This window comes from Rhopalosiphum maidis, chromosome 3, assembly GCF_003676215.2.
Source record: "Rhopalosiphum maidis isolate BTI-1 chromosome 3, ASM367621v3, whole genome shotgun sequence".
Classification (NCBI taxonomy): Eukaryota; Metazoa; Arthropoda; class Insecta; order Hemiptera; family Aphididae; genus Rhopalosiphum; species Rhopalosiphum maidis.
In genome coordinates this window covers 46,754,089-46,776,658 of record NC_040879.1, presented here as the reverse complement: position 1 = coordinate 46,776,658, position 22,570 = coordinate 46,754,089, and the positions used below count along the sequence as shown (strand labels likewise).

Here is a 22,570-nt window from a genome sequence, read left to right as displayed (position 1 = left end):
TTGAGACACTATGAATTATGAATATGAAATTTTACGTCTATCGATAGTTGATAATATTAGTACAATGATACGTCGTACGTAGATAACAGGTTGAGCTATTAAGTTTGAGCAAACACATGATCGATATGCGGATATACCAGAAATACATATTGAAGTCGAAGACTTGAACTCATATATACGAGTCGGGAGACACTATAGTCAGACTAGGACGTAATGTATTATCGATGTTTCTTTTTGAAAATAATAATAATTTATTTGTTAGTTATAAGTATAATATTATTAATTGGAATTTTGTAACTGATTGATAACTTATTGACTGTGGATCCGAACTGTTCAAAGTAGCTCAGTAGGATCAGTAGGTATGTAGGTACTAGGTAGGTATATTATATTCCGAACTCTGAATGAAACTGCTCACTACTCAGTAGTCAGTATGCTTATTGCCCATATTAAATAAAATTTTTTCACTGAAGTCACATTTATGAAAAGTTGTGTACATTTTAATAGTTATCGTGTTGTATATCGAATTGCGGGGGGGGGGGTGCAAGGGGACGAAGCTTCCCTTCAAAATTTTATTTATTTTAGCATACCCCTTCTGTCTTCTTGTATTTTTAATTTGCACAGGGGAACGGCACGTCACCTATATAAATCATGATTGAAAAACTTGTAAAACGTTTATGTTCTATATAATATGTATATATTTGTTTTTCATTGTTATGGATGTAAAAAATACACCCAAAATACGACAAAATATGTCGTTCGTTTTTTAATACATAAGCACCTATGATTATGTGATTCAATAATATTTTTTTTCTGCTCTGTATAGGATTTGCTTGATGAAATTATGGTTGTCGATTCGTATCCTTATCCAAGAAGAGACGTGTGAATATACTTTAATGGTTGAATACTTGAATTAAATATAATAAAGTGTTCTTCGTCCTGAACTAAACATGCTCGTATTTCATTAATTATTTGAAAGAAACGCGTCGCTACACCATACGATATAATATAATATATGTGTTGTATCATTTGATATATATATATCATAGAGTTCGTAAACTATGTACATTGCTTGTACAAGAATACGCCGCAACATCATTCAAAAGTACACACACGAGATACGACAATAATTGAATAATATATTATATTATTATTATTATTTGTATTCTAACATGGTGACTTTTTGTTTTTGACGGTCGGCGGGTGATGTGTGCGCAGACCCGAATCAAAAGTGGATGTTTACAACCATGTTGTCGAATGTTGATATCACGCGTTCGCGTTGTTTTATTTTTAAACACTACACAAGTCGACGCGCACTACTACTACTACAATAACACCCATAGAGTACACTATACACACACGAACACGACTATACATATTATTAAATCTAACGGAAAATAATTATATTATTCGATATTGTTTTCTATGACGTAACCTACTGAGTACTGATACAGTACGGCAGGACGCATGCTTTTGAGTTTTCAACTTGTGTGGACTGTAGTTTTTCAAATGTCAGTATTTATTTAACTCTTAACTATTAAATAAATATAATATATTTAATAGTTTATAAGTAAAATATTTTTATAGGTGATCTCTAAGGAGGCAGTCCGCGTTCATTAACCACGTTATATTATTGAACGGTGAATGCTGATCATTGTAACTTTTTTTAATTATAGTTCGAGTGTGATTTTAACGTTGTTTTTAAATAATAAATATCCTCATTTATCGTGAGTATTTTAATACTGATAGTACTACTATAATAATTCGGTAATCTAATGTATAAGTAAATAACGAATTACGTTTTAATTGTTAACTGGTGGTTCTTCATTATGTTTTAGTGTATTTTCTGCTTAAAAATATTAATAAATATATTGAAGACTAAAATTAATTGACGTTAAAGTGTCGTTATTATAATATTTTCTATCATGTCAAATTCAATTGAAATTGATGAGATAATTTCCAATTTAAAAGCCACTATTACATCAAACAAAGGTGGTGTAGAATTAAATTGTATTGAATGTAAGTATTAAATATTGACCGATATAATTAGTATTAAAGTAGAGTAGGTACCTATATTTATACAAGTGTGTACATCATTTTAGCCTCATAATTCAGTGTTTAACTTAATTCTAATTGTATTGAATTTAATATTAGTTTGAATTATAGATGTTCAAAAAGTCTTGTGTTTGAATAATTTAATACGTTCAAAAATCTTTAAGACAACATTTAAATTTTAGATGTATATTTTAAAACTATTAAAAATGATTTTTTATTTATTAAACTTGACCTAATATATAATTATTAACAAGTATCATGAAAAACTTAATGAGCCATCAACTAGCCAAATAATAATATACATATTTATATTATGTTCATGATTTATTTACATGTTGTTACATATTATGTTTTACATTTTTGCCATAGTATTCATTAGACTAAGTATACATTTTTATTAAGTTGATGTTAATATCTTTTTAATTTTTAGTTAAAAAGTAGAAGGAATCTTGTTTTATATTTTCAAACTTTAAGTGATAATGTAGAGGATAAAAATTAATAATTTTATAAATTACCAAATAATTGGTAACTGTTAATAACTATAATGTTATTACTTTTTCACGCGTAGATAATCCCATTAGTTTTGAATACAAAATTGACAATTGTTCTGTCACAAGAGTTACCTCAATTAGAGACCTAGGGATTATTAATGATTGCAATTTGTCTTTCACTTCTTATATAAATGCTATAATTAAAAAAGCCTTTAAAATGCTTGGTTTTATCAATCGAAATACAATCAATTTTAAAAATATTAATGTATTGAAAACTTTATTTTTTTTTGCGCTTGTTAGATTTCATTTTGAGTTTGGTTCGACAGTCTGGTCACCTAATTACATCACTTTTATTGGTCTTATTGAAAATGTACAACATAAATTCATAAAATTATTAAATTACAAAATAAATGTTCCATTTGTTTCAAATAACTCGTGTATGTGTGAATAATTGAATTAGGCTTTATATCTTTGGAAGTTAGAAGAAAAGTTGCAGATATTATGTTTATTTATGATTTGTTGAATGGTCATATTTTTTTCCCAGAATTACTCTCTATGATGGAGTTTAATATAACAAATCATCGATTAAGAAATTCAAACTTATTTCATGTACCATTTAAAAAAAAATAATTATAACTCCACTTCTTTCTAACCTAGAGCATTAAAACTAGCAAATCTTATTACTAATCATGTAGATTTTTTCTTTATGTCACGTATTGTTTTTAATAGAAATGTATATTTATCTTTAAATTTAGTTATAAACTAATTATCATTATTATGTTATTATTAATGTAATGCTGTTTTGTATTACTATTATTCATTTACCACTGTCTAAATATTATAATTTTGTAACTGTATTTTCATTATTATTTTTTGTCTTACTTTTTATTTTTTGTTCTTACTGTAAAATACTTAAAAATGTAAACCTGATACTACTCACACAAAAAGGTTATTACTCGTTTATCATAATTAATAATTTTCACATTTTTGTGAATTCAATGAATCTTGTAACATTTTGAACTTAAATTTAAACTTACCTAACCTAGGATATAAATCCTTAATTCTCACTATCGATCACTAAAACTCATTTGGACTTATGGTTTACACCTGTGAGGCACGGCTAAAAAAAAAACAAACCTTAACAAAATCCAAGCCTACCCTAACTTACCCTATCCTATCTTACTCCACAGAATCACTTAAAAAAAATCCATGAGTTATAAAAAAATAATGTACGACTACTGCATACAGTATACAATTTTTATACCCTATTTCAAAAGAGAATAATCAGTCGACCAACCGATTGTTGTATATTTCCGAGCATCTCCCACAAACAACCTGTCCTTTGGGCGGTTCCCAAATTAAATTTAATATTAATAATTTGTAATAAGTAATATTAGTTGTAAATGTTCATATTATGTTGTTATTGGGAAACGTCGGCTAGCAAGGTGGAGGAAATTTGACCTTGTCACTGTCGGAGTGGTCAGTTGATATACGGGAAAAGTGCTTAATTTCTTATGAGACTGTATAATACAATTGGACAACTGGTAATCTAAATAAATGTAAAAAAAGTTTATTTAAAATAACCAGAATAACATTATTTTTATGAGATTGTATTTGAAAAATATTATATTATTTAATAAATTATTATGTGACAAATAGCAGTACGAGGTAATAAAAATCGATTTCAGTTTTTTGAATTGAAAACTGCTATGATAATTTCAAAGCATACTTTTGTATTTTGAAAAATTCTTTTGACATTATTTAAAACTAAGTCTTGTACAAATAAAGACAGGGTTTTATATCATTATTAAAAAAATTAAATAACCTTTTTATTAAATAACTATCATGAATGAAATTCAATTTTAATTATATATACACTATTTTATTAATGAATATTGTAGAAAATACAATTTATATATTATCCATAAATATGTATTTTTATTTAAATATATAAAAAAAATTGCTATTATGAAATATGCATTTGCAATAAGCTATAATAATGATTCATCTTTACCTACATATAAATTATATTTTTGTAAACTATAATATTTAAAAATTATTTCATTTGATTTCAGCTGATTATTATAATTTAATTGGTGAACATATACCATATCGAAATCTAGGATTCAATTCCATAGAAGAATTCCTTAATTCTCTGAAAAATATATTCAAAATAAAAAATAAAGGAATTAACATATTTGTACATGTTGTAAGTGGTGGAAAGACTCAACACTTAGAAAAAATGATAAGCAAACAAAAAACTAAGGTAGAAAAAAAATAAACGAATATTTAAAATACTTTTAAGAATAATACAGTTTCATTAAATGTAATTTTCCTAATATTTCAATCCTTTATTATTAGTTCTACTATTTCTTTTAATTTCAAGTGCGCAATAAAATTCTCAACAAATCAGTCAATTATATATTTTAAAATGAATGGTAGATTTATTTTTATAACATCATTGATATTGTCAATTACTGAATAGTATTTACTTTGTCACTAATAATTTTGTAAATAATTTTTATTGTTGCTTATTTATTTTAGTCTAAACGTAAATCAAAATTAACGTCATCTGCTTTGGTATCACAAAAGAAGTTTAATAATAACTATTATGTCTCCAACAACAATTCCATGGTTAGTTTATTACATATTATTAGTTATTCATTATTTTTAAATAATTTAGATTTTTAACACCTATATATTTTTATTATTTTTTTTTTTATGTAATTTATATCCTATGATATTTAAATACAGAGCTAAAATTATTGTATACATTTTAATTGAAAAGTGTTTGTTTAAATACCCATTATCTGCTAATATATTTGAATAAATATTTTAATGAAGTACTTAGGTACTATGATATTTTTATTTATTTATAATTTGTTTTAGGTATTATATAAATAGCTTATACTTAATTGATTGTTAGTTTAAATTATAGTACTTATTCTTTTTGTTATTTAATTTCTTATATGTATAATAATTAAAAGATATATGCACTTTTGTTTATGATTTTTTAATTCTTAGTACTTATATTATTAATTCTTTGAAATATGTTTATGATTATTTATAGCAATTTAAGTTGAGAAAAAAAAGACAACAGGTCGATAATTTAAAAAAACATACAGCTGATGTAAATCCTGCTAACAAAAATAACTCAAGATGGCCAAAAAAAGATTATGTATGTATTATTTATCAAAATGTATAATTATTTATTATGTATAATATAAATTAAAATTATTAGGTTACCAAAAAGGACATTAAATCTTGTTATGTTAAAATCTATTGATTGGCAGGGTAGTTAATATTCATATGAAATATATTAATCATAAGCTGATCTTGATAAATATAAACCTTTTTGAATAAGCAAAGCCTCATTTCTTTTATTTGCATACAATTAATTATTTATATAGCCTGCTAATACTGTAATTCTAGTTTACAATACTACAATGACCAAAATGTTTAATCTATGTATACACAAAAAACCTATGATACTGAAACAATTTACTTAGTTACCAGATTATACTTTTTGGATTGGGTTATTAAATGAAGCTTGCTATTTAATCTAGTTTTTTATACTGATGTTATGTAGTATCAAAGCAAAAGTATTTTTTTTGGCTCCAGACTTGCATACCTACTAATTTTTACAACTCTAGATATATAATTTGAAACATTTAAAATACAATTTTTCAACTTAAAATTTAATGTGTATTTATTTCAGGAAAATAAATTATTAAAAAAAAAAGATAAACCAAAAGTATATGCTCAAGACCGATTACAAAAATATAAGAAAAAAGATATTAATCAAATTGAGGTTAGTATAATACATTTTTTTTTTTTTAATATTATTCAATGCTAGGTATTTTTAAATAAGAAATTTAAATGCCATACATATGTCCAGCATTCTAGTAGCAGTTATTGGATGGATAGTATAAATATTTTATGATTTTGATATTTGGGGCTTTTTGGAAATTCTTTGAATTTGAACTTATATATTTTTGATATGTATGAAATGCAAAAAAAAGAGGATACTACTTAGTTATACATTAGATGTTGAGTGGGTCAAATAGATGTATTAAATTTGATATATCATTGTAACAATTCTAACCAGAGATAGTCTACCAGCTTATATCACTAACTTTGTTTCGTGATATGTTTTTTGTTATGTTTATTATAATTTAAGTAATTTATTTGACTTAGTATTAAGGTTAATTGATATAATTTTTTTTGAAAACGTTGCATTTATTATATTATTAATATTTAATTATTATGATAATATACATTTGTATCACACTATTAACTTTTGAGTCAATATCATCTTACCATAAAACAGTGATGGCTCATGGAAACCACGTTTCCATGATCAATTTGGGGAGGTGGAGGGGGTTAAAATATTTTTAATACATGAACTAAAACAAGTGTAGTTAGTTTTTGTTATATTATAAATATATACCTATACTTTAAAAATTTCTGCTGATAAATATTATAATATCCCAGCTTAAAATACATTTAAATAATTTTATTTAGTTGATAAGTGTCTAGTTTAAAATATAATTGATTTGGACTTTTACATTAAAAATAATTTTCAGTAATCAAATTTCAAAAACATTTCTTAAAAAAAAGGATAAAAAAAACTACTCGTGTAACAATAACATAAATAATTTAAAAAAATTGACAATATAATATTATCAATTTATTCAAAATATTGTGGGAAAATAGTTTAATATGATAAACAAAATATATAATATTATTTTTATAATTATTTAGTTTTGAATTACTCGCCCATATTATTTTATCAATAATCGTACACCATAGATCTTACATTCTGACTACAGATCTATTTTTAATTACTTAAATATCTACACATTTTGCTTGTTATCAAAATAACATTATATTGTCAATATCCAGGGTTGGACTAGCTCATACAAACGTACCGAGGAAATAAGGCCACTGCTCACAACTGTGCTATAAAGATGTTGCTAAGTAATTTTTCACTCACTTATAACAATATTTTCACTTTTAAATTTTAATATGGCCCCTGTACTGCTTATTACTGCCTCCTAATAGTCTACTGCAGCCTCCATAGTCTCATTTTCATGGCGGTCCAACAGGAAATATCCTGATGTCCCGGTGCCCTAGTCCAACCTTGTGACAATATCAACCACTAATTGTGTTTTTTGACTACTATTTTTCAAATTTAGTGTATACAGTATATATTATGGTGATGATAAATTAAAAGCTTATGTATACCCATGAAAGAAATTTACTTAAAGGTATGTGCATAAATCCAAAAACAGGAATCCTGGCATACTTTGTAAATCCATTTATACTCTCCTATACTAATATAATTAGTTATAATAGGTTTTAATTATTAATTAATTTTTTTCTAGAACAATGAATTAAAAAATGAAACTATATCAGAAGAATCATTTCTAGAACTATCAGAAATTTTCACAAAAAAATGCAATATCCATGATATGGTAAACTAATACGTATTAATTAACCCATGTTATACATTTAATGAATTGGGTGGTTTTATTTTTATTTATAAAAAAATAAAATTATAGTTTAATATTTGTTCTTATAAGTTATCATTTCATTAAACATAAGTTTTTGTTTATTGGTTTGAGTTAGAAATTCTAACATAAACTATTACAAAATTATCAATGTTTTAAAATAAATTGATGAATTTAATAACTTTCAAGGTTTATGTTTTACAAACATAACTAAATAATCAAAACAGATGATATCAAGTTTAATTTATGTGTATTAAGAGGGCGTAGTACCTTCATATATTGTCTTCGTCTTACACACATACAACATAACAAATTTTCGTTCACCAGTTTCACTATTGTGCTGTTAGTTTTGTTGTTAGAGTGAACTGACCTATTATAGAATTTAAATTAAGATTATTACTCAGGGCCCCATATAGCCTTTTAGTGATATTATTATTTTTAAGTAAATTATGATCATTTTAGAATGTGCAGTTTCAAAAAGATAATAACTTAATAAGAATAATAATATCAATAAAAGGCTGTGGGGCCCTGGATAATAATCTTACTTTTAAATTTTATAATAGGTCAGTTCACTTAATTATCAAAACTAACAGCACAATATTGAAACTTGTGAATGAAAATTTGCTATGTTGTACGTATGTAAGATGGAAATGACTCATGCGGGTACTACATCCTTTTAAAATAAATCACCAATTTAACATAAAATGTACAATTTTGAAATCTTATTTGAATTGTTCATCATTAAGGCATATAATATACCAATACAACCTAAAGAATTACCTGCAAATAACAATAAGCAGACTAACTTGGAAATTAATCATTATACATTTGAAAGTAAATGCAAGAAAATTGTAACTGTGACTGCCGTGTATAGTCCTTCAAACATTTGTGTCGTGCTAGAAGATCATAATACTAATGTAAGTAGATTTATAAATCAATTTTATTTATTACTAATAATTATATGTTTCAATAATGTAAGTTTACAAACTGGGTGTATTATCTTTGTTCTCTGGGTAACCTAATTGTTTACTTATAACAACAGGTATGATTCCTAAATTAAAATTACATTTATTATTATTTTGGCTCTTCATTTTCAAAAAAAAACATTAATAAGTCATTATTTGAAAAATTCAATTTTTCGTACAGTATTATTACTTATTACCTATTAGATAATATATTTTGGTATAAACCATAACATTTTTTTATAACTTATGAGGACGTCATACCCATATGTTAGTCTCTGTCTTATTAACATTTATCATAACAAATTTGGCAGAATCCATTTTATGCTGTTAGTCAGTGGCGTAGCTAAGAATTTTAGTTGGGGGCGCAAAATTTCAAAATTGTTTGTAACCAGGGTTCAGGACTTGTAGCACTTAAACTCATTAAATTAAGCGCTTAAAAACATCATATATTATAAGCAAATATTATATTATTATATTATAAGCACTCAAATAAGCATTTAAAAAACTTAAATTTGAGCAAAAATATTTAATCAAAAAACATAATTTGTAATTATGCTAAAAATAATATAATTAAATATTACAAAAATATTGAAACAAAATGATTAGGAAAAGTTTCTAACTAAAAAACCAAAAAAATAAATAAATCTTAATATTATAAAAAAATCAAACTTCACTTTCGAGACATTTTGACTTATTGTTTTATAGATTTTCCGAGGAATTTTCTGAAAAAATAGAAAAAATAGAAAAACTGGTCAAAAAAACAAAAATAATCAGAAAAACTAGAGTTAAGCATTTTTTTTAAAAATCGTTGAAAAAAGAAAAAAAATACACTTTAAAATTTCATAATTGAACATGTTGCAACATGATATACACTTCCTTAGCACTCTGCTACATTTGAAGTCAATCCATAAAAATAAGCAAATGCTTTGTCCCGAGTGCTGTTCATAATAATCATGGATTATATTAAGTCAAATACACAAGTATATAGGTAGTAATTAGTAATTTATTCTAGTAAATAAAAATAATAAAATAAATGATAGAATATAGAACTTAATATTATTAATATTATAGAACTTCTTACATATTTAATTTAAATAAAAAAGTATTATTTTTATATAAATACTAAAAGTTAATGTGGTATATTGTTTTACAAACTTACAAAATTATTCTTAACAATAATAATTATATATATATATTTATCAATTCAACAACATCAATCAAAAAAATATTTTTTTTAATATACAGTTTTTTTAAATTGCCAAATTTTGTTTAAAATTTAATTTTCAGAGGTGGTTGAGGGGGAAAGCGCCCCTTTGCCCCCTCGTAACTATGCCACTGCTGTTAGCTTTAATATTAAGAGTGAATTTACCTAGAACTTGTCATAATCTTTTATTGATATTTTAATTTTTAAAGTAAGTTATACATAGCTACACAAAATATTAAAATTAAAAAATGCTCATAATTAATTTTAAAATAAAAATAAAAGCCTACATGATGCTCTAGGTAATATTATTACCTTTAAGTTTGATAGTAAGTAAATTAACTTTAATATTAAAGCTAACAGCATAAAATAGATTCTGCTGAACACAAATTTGCTAGAATATATCTATAAAAAATATGGTACATAAATAATATTCATAATATTTTATTGTCTATACATAATGGAGAGTTGTATCTTTTAGCTTTTATTTAATAATAACTTACTAATAACCAAAACAGTGTTCTAACATTATTCCATTGTTTGTTATTATTCAGTGCAGTTTATTGGGAATGCAAATAGAATTTAACAGAATGAGAACTCCATTAAATACTACTCCAATCATTGGTTATTATTACGCACTGCATCATCAGAATAAGTGGCATCGTATTGTTGTTGACAATATTTATTTTGATAACTCAATTGAATGTTTTTTTATTGACACTGGAAAATCAATAATTGTAAATCAACATCAAATTTATTCATTGGATCCAAAATTTGTTCAGATCTGTAGTCAGGTAATTAAATATTAAATATGATGTTAATATTATGTTATTATTCATCTAATAAAATAAACATAAAAAAAAATTGCACATTTGAAGAGGCCACTTCAAGCACTTATTTATTTAAATACTTAATAACATTCGATTTTTAATTTTAATGTTTTCAGGCAATGAAGGCTGTATTATATAAAATAAAACTATTTGATGAATTTCCATTCATTAAAGAAATTGTAATTGAAAAACTATTGGAAACCAAGTGTATTCTTATTCCAGACAGTGTCATTACAAATCCCCCTACTGTGACTTTGTATGATTTGGAAACTATGATGAATATAAATGACATAATAATCAATAGTTTTTATGAAAAAGTAACACCAAAGATTACTTGTGGAGTAAGTTATCATTATTAAACATAAATATATCAAACACCTTGATAACTCTTTAAACGCTTTGGTCTTTATAGTAATATATTAATTCATTAATAATTAATAACAACTTGTCCAAAGCAACTCATATCTCAATAAATTTACCTTCAAAATGTATTTATTCACAATCATTTTTTTTTATATATGTATTCATCTCCTGTATAATATACTAAATTTTGCTTTATCAGTTTGTATGGATCATTTAAGTTATGATTATGAATGCCATGGAATTTATATTTCCATCACAATTTAAAATTTAAGTAGTTGACAAAATATTTATAACTATTCGATTAAAAATATAATTATTTTTAAATAAAGGAATAATTACAATACAATATTCTTTGTTTTAATATTGTTTTATTCAACAGTTATTATTTTTTAAAACATTAAAAAAGTTTTAGAGGATGTTTTCACAATATTTGTTTTTTCTCTTAAATTTACACATGAACAATCTAATCAATGCAACTATGAGAAAATATTTAATAACACATTCGTATCTATAATATATATTTATATAATCCAACAACTATAATAGAAATATAATAATTTATAAATTAAAATCTCATTAATAAAAAGAAAAAAACAACTATAGTTAATATTCACCATTGTTCAACAATAATATGTAAAATCAAAAACTTAATTATTTTCTTCTATGTAACCATTATATAATTATAAAACCTCTCTATTATACCCATATAGAAAATAATAACCTGTGTAGTTGTTTTTTTTAAGTTCATTTAAAAAAAATAAAAATATTTTTTTGACATTAGTATCATATTTTATTATCGTTTGACTTTAAAAATGAAAAAAAAATGTTATGTAGATTTAAATGAATATAACATAATTTGGAGACAATATTTAGCCAAATCAATGTGCCATACCTTTGAAAATATTATTCTTAATTTTACTTAAGTATATAAATTAAAAATATTGGTTTATTATCCTCTTTTTTTCATACATAACTGCCCTAAACTTAGCATCTGTTAATATCAGTGAAATATAAGAACTTATTATAAATATAAAAGATAACTGATGGGAGAGGTGTCAGCATGCAAAAATTATTATTCTAAATATAACTTTATTTTTTATTATTTATCTAGGATGGATATGATTCTGCAGAAGTTAAATTAATATCAGTTGAAAATGGATACTTTTATATGCAGTTCAATCAAGATTTAATCAAATCTCTGGAAAAACTTTTTTCAACAGATCAATTTTTTGGACCTTGTTTAAAAAATGATAGAGATATTGATTATAAAAATATATATTTGACTTATTATGAACGAAACATCAAGGGTAGGGTTAAAGTAGAGTTTTTTGTTACTGATAGCAAGGTAATTAATTATAAGCAATTTTATTTTTATTAATTTAATACATAAGGTTAAATATTTGTTAAAATTTATTATCAGTTTAATACTGTTTGATTGATTATTTTTAATTCAAAAATTATCTAATAATTGATGTACACTAAATGTGTTAAATAAATAGAAGAACAGTTTTATAACATAGGCAATAATTTATACTTAGAAAAATAAAGTAAATATTTGTTAGTTTTAATGTATTTTTGATTTTCAAATTTTAGGTTAAAGTATATTTTATTGACTATGGATGTTTCAAGGTTGTTGAACTAACTACACTAATTAATCTGTCCAAAATTAATGTCAATCTTGTTCGAATTCCAAATCAAGTAAGTTAAATTTACTTTTAAGAGATTGGTATAGTGTAATAAATCTGTCTTGTCTATGTCTTAAAAACAGTTTGAATTATATAGCAATTTTAAAGTAAAATTATGAGCAAGGCTCGGAAGTTCTAGCAAATGCATATTTTTTTTGGTACATCCTAGAACATCCAAAGTAAGATACAAATATGTTTCACACTTCTCTGATATCATGCACGAAATTTTATTTTGCTATTTTTTGCATATTTACGGTTATTACTGCTGTTTTGCTAATTTAAGGTTTTTAGTGCTATTTTTGTGTATATTTTCACATAAATACATATTATAGGAGCTATTTTGCTAATCTGGAGTTATAAATGCTGTTTATGGGCATATTTTTAAAAACTAAATTACCTACCAAATAGCCTACGAATATGTGAACGAAAACAAATTGTTTTATTTTAAGATGGTACGCATCCGAAATAAACGGCCTTAGACCGTTGTTATTGTTGATTAAATTGGATAATTCCGTTTGTTTTCAATTTCGTGTATTTTTAAAATCGTGTCAGTTATATCCACAGATATATAAAACAATATATACATATATTTTTATATCTGTGGTCACATTGTACTATCTATCTACGTACATATACTATCATTGGATTCATTGTATTATCGTGCTGCAGTCGTATTTCTGTCGATACCTACCATAATATTCTATGAAAAACATTAAAAATCTGTAAATTTAAATATATCTTAAATTTCATGTTTAAAAAAATTTGTTGAAAATTGTATTTTGCATATTTTTCAATTTTTAGTGCTATTTATAACATAATTTATATTAATATTTAAGTGCTAAAAATTAATTTTTCCAGTGCTATAATTTCTGAGCCCTGATTATGAGTATTTTTAAATTTTAGTATTTTACTTACTCATCTCTTGGTTGGTAATTCACTTTTATATTAAAGCTAACTAAGTCATGATTTGCATATTGTCTGTTTATCTGCACCAAAATATATTGTACATCATTTGCACATTTACATATAAAATATTGAAAAGTACATAATAAGTTTGTTGTACATCAAATATTAAAACAACTTTTAATACAGGTTAAACTTGAAAATTCAATATAAATTTTATAATGTATATATAAAATTAAAAATAAACTGACTTATTCAATTACTGATATAAATAGATATAAAAATATACATATATATATTGCATTAAAATCTATGTGTTGATCTTAGTTACAGTCACCCAAATACTTCAGTTTAATCTTGTTGTAACATATTATTTTTAAATAGAAATACCAAACTCTCCACAATATTTGAAGATTGAAAATGAGTTTCAAATTTTAAATTAGAATTAAGTAAATAAATAATAAGTTTTCATAATATTTTTCAATTCTATTGTTAAATATACTGATGCCAAACGATGTACAATAGTTTAATATTAATTAAACATGTAATATACAAACTATGTATAGAATTTATATTTTAAAATCAATTATATTAAATTTGACATTAGTTGTGAAAAATTGTGAATTTTTATGTTGCTATATAATGCATATTATATTATATATATCATGTATAAATGCAATGTAGAAATAACTATTGTTTTCATTAAAAATCTGCTCATTTTAATTTGTAGGCTGTTAAAGTAGCACTACATATGTTTCCACCTGAAGATGTAACTAGTAGAACAGTAGAAGAGTTATTTAACATTTTGGGTTATAATACCAATGTTTCAATTTATAAACTTAAAGATTTCAAGGGTCAAATTCCATGTGTTCAGCTATGGAATATTGCATATCCTGATACATTTATCAACATTATTTTATATTCAAGGTTAGTAATATAAATAGTATGAATTGTTTGTGATGCATTAGAAATTTATAACCATTCATAGCATATTTTACGATTTATCGTAGACAATTTTGAATTCAATTATAAGTGCAAATATCTAATTCATAATATATTTACAGTTTTTAAATAATATTATTTTAATTTTATGATGATTTTGTTATGTTTTAGATTATACAAGTTGAATTAATGAAATAGTATTTGTTGTAAAGAAGAAATAATTTTGGATTTTATTTATAGTGAATATTTATTCTAAGCTTAGTAATATATTTCATAATAAAGTTTTATATGAAATAATATTACATATTTAAAATTTTTATATTTATATTTAAACACGCACAAAAATAAAGAGAAGAGCAATACTATTTTAGCACTTTTTTTGTTTTAGTTCAAATAAAATCTTTTCTTGAATATTATTAAGTAGCAAAAAAACTTTACTCTGGTTTGTTTTCTGTATGTTATGATTTGTAATTTCTTTTAAATAATAATAATTAAACAGTGTATAGTATAGCATGGAGAGATAATGAACTACAATATTTACAAGTTCTGGTTTGTATCATAATACCCATAGATTTAAATTTTAATCCTTTGGAATATCCCCCCCATAGACTTTTTTTTGCTGACTTTTGGAAAACAAATTATTAGATATAGAGTTGTTATAAAATGATTGCATTTGATTAAGTTATTAAGTTATTTCTTATAAATTATATTGTTCTTTTATTTTCTGCCTATTTAATTTTATAATGCAATTTTTTGCAATTTCTCACGTTTTTAGATTTTTTTTAATTTTGTAAGTTTTAATGAACAAAACACTTAACTGTCTTAACTAAACTTAATTTAATACTATTTAATATATAAAATCTAAATACATATGTAACTTATTTTGTTTAATTTAGAAAAAGAAGCTTTCCTAAAAGTACCTTCAAGAATAAATAAGTACAAAAAAAGAAATACCGGGTATACCTTTACCTCCCAAATCTATTATTACAAGGTGGGAAATATAGTTAAAAGCTGTACTTTTCTATACAAATAATTTTGAAAAATTTTTAATTGTGATTAAAAGTTTAAAAAACAATGTTAATCTCTATTAGTGTGGAAAAGCTGAAACAGCTTGTACAAAATAATGCAGATAAATGTGGCTTATAACATTTATACAATTATACTTAACTGAATTATCCATTAATAACCTTACAAACTTGGGAGAATTGAATAGTGAGCTACCTAAAGTATGAATATGTTTAAAAAAAATTGAAGATATTTTAACAAATATTCCTGGTCTGAATAGAAAAAAAAACTAAAGATAAATTTACGTATATAATTGAAAAACAAATAAAGTATATAAAATTATAAAATCTTACTACGAAGTTATGTCAGGTATGTTTATTTAGATATAACTCCTAAATTATTTATTTTTTTAAACATGCATCAATAACTAGTGTAATAGAAGTAGAATGTATTTTTCTTTGTACAAACATATTTTAAGTAATCTAAGATTTAATTTTAATGAACATAATTTGGAAATATATTTAATTATTAATTATAATTAAGAAATTAAAGTTTTTTTTTATAAGACTTGCAACTTTACAATGCAATTTTTATGTATTTTTTTGTATAATTATATGATTTTTGTGTGTTTTTAATGCAATTAAATATTTAAATCCAATATTTTTTATAACCAGGGCTCATAAGTTCATGCATTTGTATGTATTTTTTGCTACACAGGAAAACATGCTAACTGAGATGCAAATCCATTTCATAACAATAGTAATAAATTATTACTAATGATTATATAAAGTTTAATAGTACATGTTTTTGCATATTTTGGGTGTAAATGCATATTTGTATTATAGTAGATTTTTTAACTTTATTAATGCATATTAATTATTATTGTATAAAAAAATGTATATTTATTTAAATATTTTGATATAACCTCCCCCATCGAAAACCTGGGCATGCCACTGGCATATATATGAGTTGACATCTTTTCGAGTGCGTATCAAATTTAGTGAATGATGCACATACCTAATTCCTATTTTATACTTCATGTTCTGTCATTTTTACTGGTTCTTATTGTGTGTGTACTGTATTTAGTATTGTGTACCATTATTTTTGCGTACGAGTTCATATTTATCTTAATTTAGATTTGTTAATCAAAATTGGTTTTATACTTATATCCGTAGACTTATATATGTATGCTATATATATATATGTATATATGTTTATATCAGATATCAGATATATCCAATAAATCTAAGAGAAAACTTATTACTTTTATATATTTTCCTTTATCGAAATTTTGCAATTTAATACTGATTAGTTTTTATCTTTATTATCGTTTAATTCGATGTGTTTCACAGATATATAAACATGTTTATATATCTGTGGTTTCTTTACTTTTACTTATTACAACTTTCTTATTTTCAAGTAACGTCAAATTTAAAATTTTGATCTTTATTATTAACATTTTCCTTGTATAGTTGTATTGTGCGTATTCAGATATTTTATACTTGTATAGGTAATTAATAATAGGATAAAACATATTGATTAGGTACGTACTCAATATCACAAATTGTATATCTTGCGTGTCATACTGTATAATAGAATAATTACAACACTACGCAGTATTAAAAGTAATACATTTTTGTAAAAATGTTAACTACATTTAACAATATAACTATTTTTAGGTATTTTTAATGTTTAGAATAAAAATATCTAATACATCAAGATCACTTAATATTGCTGAACAAATTTTACACGCAATTTTACTAAATTACTGATAATAGTGCCTTCAATAAAATAAAATAAATTGGAGTTACTGAAATTTAGAATAAATTCCAGAGACCCAGCAGGCTTCATTGCTACAGGTTTTAACATACAGATAGGTATACAGGAATATTAAATAAACTAAAACTTAGTAGGTTATGAAATTCGGTAAATATTTGAAGGACAGAGATGATGAAATAACCAACTAAAGCAAACAAAAAGGTAAATAATTTTACAATCAACTTCATAATATATGTCTTCACGCGTGTTAGTCAGGAAAGAGTTGCAGACTGCAGTTACGACTTACGAAAAAAATCCAAATTGGTATGATAAAAGATAAAATATGTAATAACGAAAAAAACAATTGCTCATGCTCATATCAAGGTAAAACAAACTATGAAAATAGGGAATCGAGTATTAACAGCAACTATCTTATAAGTTATAAGTAACAGATAAGATTATAGTTATAACAAAAATCGAAATAGATCAAATTACATGTATGAGCTGAATGGTAGCTGCATACTGCAGTCAGGGCTTTTTTTCAGTTTAATATAAATTTATAAATATTACAATACATAATCATAAATGTACAAAAAAAAACTTTTAGTAAAATAATTATACCTGCGTTGAGCACCAGGTAGTTGGAACTAGACAGATAAAAACAACCTGCCATCTGGGCTTATTACAAGTAGTCAGTCCCACTCATCGAGAATCTTAGTTTCAGCAATAATTTACCTCCAAGCCTCCAACAGATTGACTTGTCAAAATGTCGACTTTCACATTGATGATCACCGCCCACCGACTCAGTTCGTCATTTATCGTTTTTTTTTGTCTTAACAAAACAAAACTTGATAACAGTAAAACGTAAATAGTCGATTTAACAAAACCTAACTTATTGTTTGTTTTATCAACATTATTATTTAATATATTTGTAACTCTTACCCTCATTCCATTTTTAGTTTAGTTATAATTGTATTTTAAACTGTTCTATATTCAACGATTTAATCTTTGTTCGCATTAGTTATGATGACTTTTGTTTAATTGGCGTAAGTACAAATTATAATACAATAAATTAGTCGGACGCGAATATGAAATAATATTATAGTTTTTATAAGTTTCTAGTAAACAGAATCAATGATCAACCTGTTTCGAATAAAAAACCGATTAGAAAATGACAAAGATTTTTTCATAGTCATTTGAGTAGCTAGTATATAACTACAACTATTTAGGTTATGTGGACATTAATAATTGTTCCTTAATACCTGTTTAAATCATTCTATCCATTATATTTACATAATATATTTGGAATATTTGTGCAGCTAAACAAACTGCGGTTCTAGTGTTACTTGCAATGAAGGGATCCTAGTATATTAGTTTTTTCCTTATAAAATAATGTTGGGGTAATGTAAAAGAATTCTAACATATTTAGTGTTTTTATGATGTCAGATGATTATACATTTTTTCAAATTAAAGAAATATAGTATCTAAGTGACTAGTTTTAATTTGTTAAGATAAAACAATACATATGGAAAAAGACTGAGTGGATACATCTATGTTACATAATACTTAGGACCATTCTTACAATCTGGTTAAGTGTCCATTAAAGCTTAACTAGACATTGTAAAAATGGCCTTAAGTATATAATAATATCATATATTTATATTGCTATTAATTATTGTAATTTATTTTATTCTTAGGAACACGGTATAAACTATAAGTAGGTAATAGCTTAAATTTAATTTAAATATTATTAAAATTGTGTAAGTCATAGTCATTACATATTTGTATATGTTTTTGTAGTTATCAATTCTTTTAACAATAATTAATTATAAAAATATAATGAATTTTCACTAGAGATTATATGTTAAATTCAAGTGGCATGTTTTATTAATAAACCAAAGATATTTTTTTCTCTGAAATACCCATATTAAGATTTAATTGCTTTTATTAACTAATTTTGTTCTTGATGATTGTTTTAGCATTTTAAACTATGAATAAGTACAGTTTCCAAAGACCTGAAATGGAAATGCCTTTGCAAAGTTCACATTACAACCCTTCTAGAGAAACTCTTGGACGCTATTCTGAGTATTCGTTACATTCTAGTTACAAGATACGAGCTGGTGATGCAGCATGTAAGTAAATAATTATTACCATAGATTTACTACACTATATTTACTACATTTTAATTTTACAAGGTATTAAAAGTTAAAATTTTAAATATATTTTTAGTACTGAGGTATGATAATTTTAATTATTTTTTTTACTATTATATAAAATATTAATAATGTATACGTAATTTTGTTAAAAATTATAGTTAATAAAATTTTTGTCTTGGCAGAAAGTACTTTTAAGATTTTAAAATTTTAGTTTCTATATTATTCAGTTTTTATTATTATTATTAAAGCTTATTTAGGTAGTTTATTAATAAAACAGTTAACCTGAAAATCTCATTAATTTTGTAATTATCGTACTTTATTTTAATAATATTGATTGAGAATTGTATTATATTTATGTATTTTTAGCTACCAACTCAGTGGCATGTACAACACGAATACCATATGCTACTTTAATAGCTGCTCTTTTATGTTGTACTGGTATTGGAATATTTTGTTGTACAATGTATCGTGGTGTAACACTCAGTGCATTAGTGTTAGATCAAGTTTTTCATCTCTATATTGGCTGGTATATTTTTTTACTATTTTTATATATATTGGGGCTTGGAACTATTAAAAAATAATGATAAATGTGCATATTTAAATATATGCACGAAAAGATTTTTAATACACATTTTAATATTATGCAATTATATATTTTATAAGATTTTTTTGTAATAATTGTTCAAGAATTGTAATATAAAAAAGTATCTAGAAATTATTTTTTTTACACTTATTTTAAAAATAATTAATATTTTATTCAACTTTTTTCTCTCATTAATATTAAAATTTACTGTTGGCATATATATGATTAAAATGATTACTATATCTATATAAAATGATTTTAAAATGGTTTGTAAAGTGTTTTTTTTATTTATTGACAAATTATGTATTAATATGTATACAACTTTAAAATATACAAAATCGCTTAATTTGGTAAAATATGAATTGTAAATTTTTAAATTTGAGTTGTATATATTATGAAACTAATTTGTATTAAATCAGATATATTATGCAGCTTCCTAAGAAATATGCTTCTGTTTTAAGCTCCAATCCTTGCTCATAAATGTTTATCTATTTAGTATTCAAAATTATATTTATGATAAATATAAATACAAATAATTTTTAGTTTAAATATATTATTTATGATTTTTTTGTTATACATTTTTAAGGCTTGAAACTGTAAAAACCGTTTTGGTTTTGATAGCTGCAGGAATGGGAGCTGTAACATTAATGATTATATTTGTCGGATTTTTGGCTACAGGAGCAACACGTCGTCGTGTATATAAGGCATGGAGAAATAGAGTTGGCGGTCGTATATCTTGTGCGGTTGTAAGTATTTAAATTTAATTAAAAATATTAGGTATTATTTTATGTTTAATGTAAACAATTGTATTTTTAGTTTATGGGTATTATTTACGTACTCCAGTTTTTTTGGATTTTTGTATTTGGTTTACTGATAGTTTCAACATTTATATTAACCGTATTTTGGAAAATGTGTGTTAGCACCCAAGTTCAAGATAATCACCAATGCATTGACTTAACACAATTTAGTAAGTGTACAACTTCTATTAATACTTGAATGCTGTGTTCTATCAATTATGTACTTAATTGTTAATATAAAAATAAAATAAAATGTTGTGTTTTAGTTTTCCTATTTCCACAGTCGACTCGTGTTGAATATTTGAAGATATGTGAAGTTCGAGAAATAAAGTTCTTCTGCAGAGATTTTGTTGAAAAATCAGAATTTATGTTTATGATGGCTACTTTTGGTGTAATTTTGATACTAATAAGCTTGGTAATAAAAATTATTTATTTAAGTCTATTTAACTATTTATGTAAAATAATATAAGACCAGGATTTATTTTTATATTGTGTCCCACAAAACTCAAGACATTATATAGTTTTCAATGACAATTTTCAAAACTAATATATCATACATCTATATATTGTTTTTAGTAATATTTAAAAATTGATAGGCTAAGTTTAAGTTTCATAAACAAATTGGCCATGTATATTTGATATTTTTCCACAAACTAATGCATTTATTTGTTATTTTACATTAGGCATAAGTGTTTAAATATAAAACTGTTAAATTTATAAAATAATTATTTACTAGTTTTAAAGAGATGTTATATTTATTTTGCTAATAATTATTAATTACATTATATTTAATAGGTTCATTATCTGATGTGTTTATCTGCTAATTATGCTCATATCAGAGATCATGAAAAGTTTGAAGAACTTCAAGAGTTGCAACTTTTGCAAGACACTGATTTTGCCACTTCAAAAGAAAGATTTTAGACATTAATTGACTATTTAACATTTTTAATTGCATACATCATTCCACTATTGTTAAATGTACTACACTACAGGGTTTCTAAATGTTAATCCTATTGTCTAATTAATCACTGATAATTAAACACTTTATTATTTAAGCTTAAGTTATGTCTCAAATAAAGACAATATTTTTATTTATATTTATTATAAAGAATTTTTATTTTTTAATCATATGATTTTATAATTTAAATTTTACTATATAAATTATATCGTAAGATTATATATATAATAATTTTAAATTAATTTTGTATTAATAACCATACTAAAATTGTATTCTTTAAATTTATTTAAAATTGCAACTACCAAAACATAATTTATATTCCTGATTTTGTTTCCTATTTTATTTTTAACTGACTTAATTAAGTCTTG

The 22,570-nt window shown here is 23.8% G+C and overlaps 2 protein-coding genes across 2 annotated transcripts; both read left to right on the top strand.

Annotated features, from left to right (window-relative positions):
* The first annotated feature begins 1,405 nt into the window (after nt 1–1,405).
* Nucleotides 1,406–15,211, top strand: LOC113557520. The gene is made up of 15 exons (XM_026963089.2): nt 1,406–1,508; nt 1,585–1,724; nt 1,836–2,016; nt 4,619–4,809; nt 5,088–5,177; nt 5,614–5,721; nt 6,262–6,354; nt 7,931–8,020; nt 8,803–8,973; nt 10,777–11,016; nt 11,169–11,393; nt 12,527–12,760; nt 13,009–13,113; nt 14,734–14,930; nt 15,117–15,211. Exons 3-15 carry the CDS (start codon nt 1,923–1,925, stop codon nt 15,133–15,135), a joined length of 1,857 nt encoding a protein of 618 aa, XP_026818890.1. The 5' UTR covers nt 1,406–1,508; nt 1,585–1,724; nt 1,836–1,922; the 3' UTR covers nt 15,136–15,211.
* Nucleotides 15,212–18,556: 3,345 nt separating this feature from the next.
* On the top strand, nt 18,557–22,341 carry LOC113556866 (neuronal membrane glycoprotein M6-a). Its single transcript, XM_026962067.2, has 7 exons — nt 18,557–18,754; nt 19,688–19,840; nt 20,231–20,390; nt 21,034–21,193; nt 21,264–21,414; nt 21,511–21,659; nt 22,040–22,341. Exons 2-7 carry the CDS (start codon nt 19,699–19,701, stop codon nt 22,163–22,165), a joined length of 888 nt encoding a protein of 295 aa, XP_026817868.1. The 5' UTR covers nt 18,557–18,754; nt 19,688–19,698; the 3' UTR covers nt 22,166–22,341.
* Nucleotides 22,342–22,570: the final 229 nt, after the last annotated feature.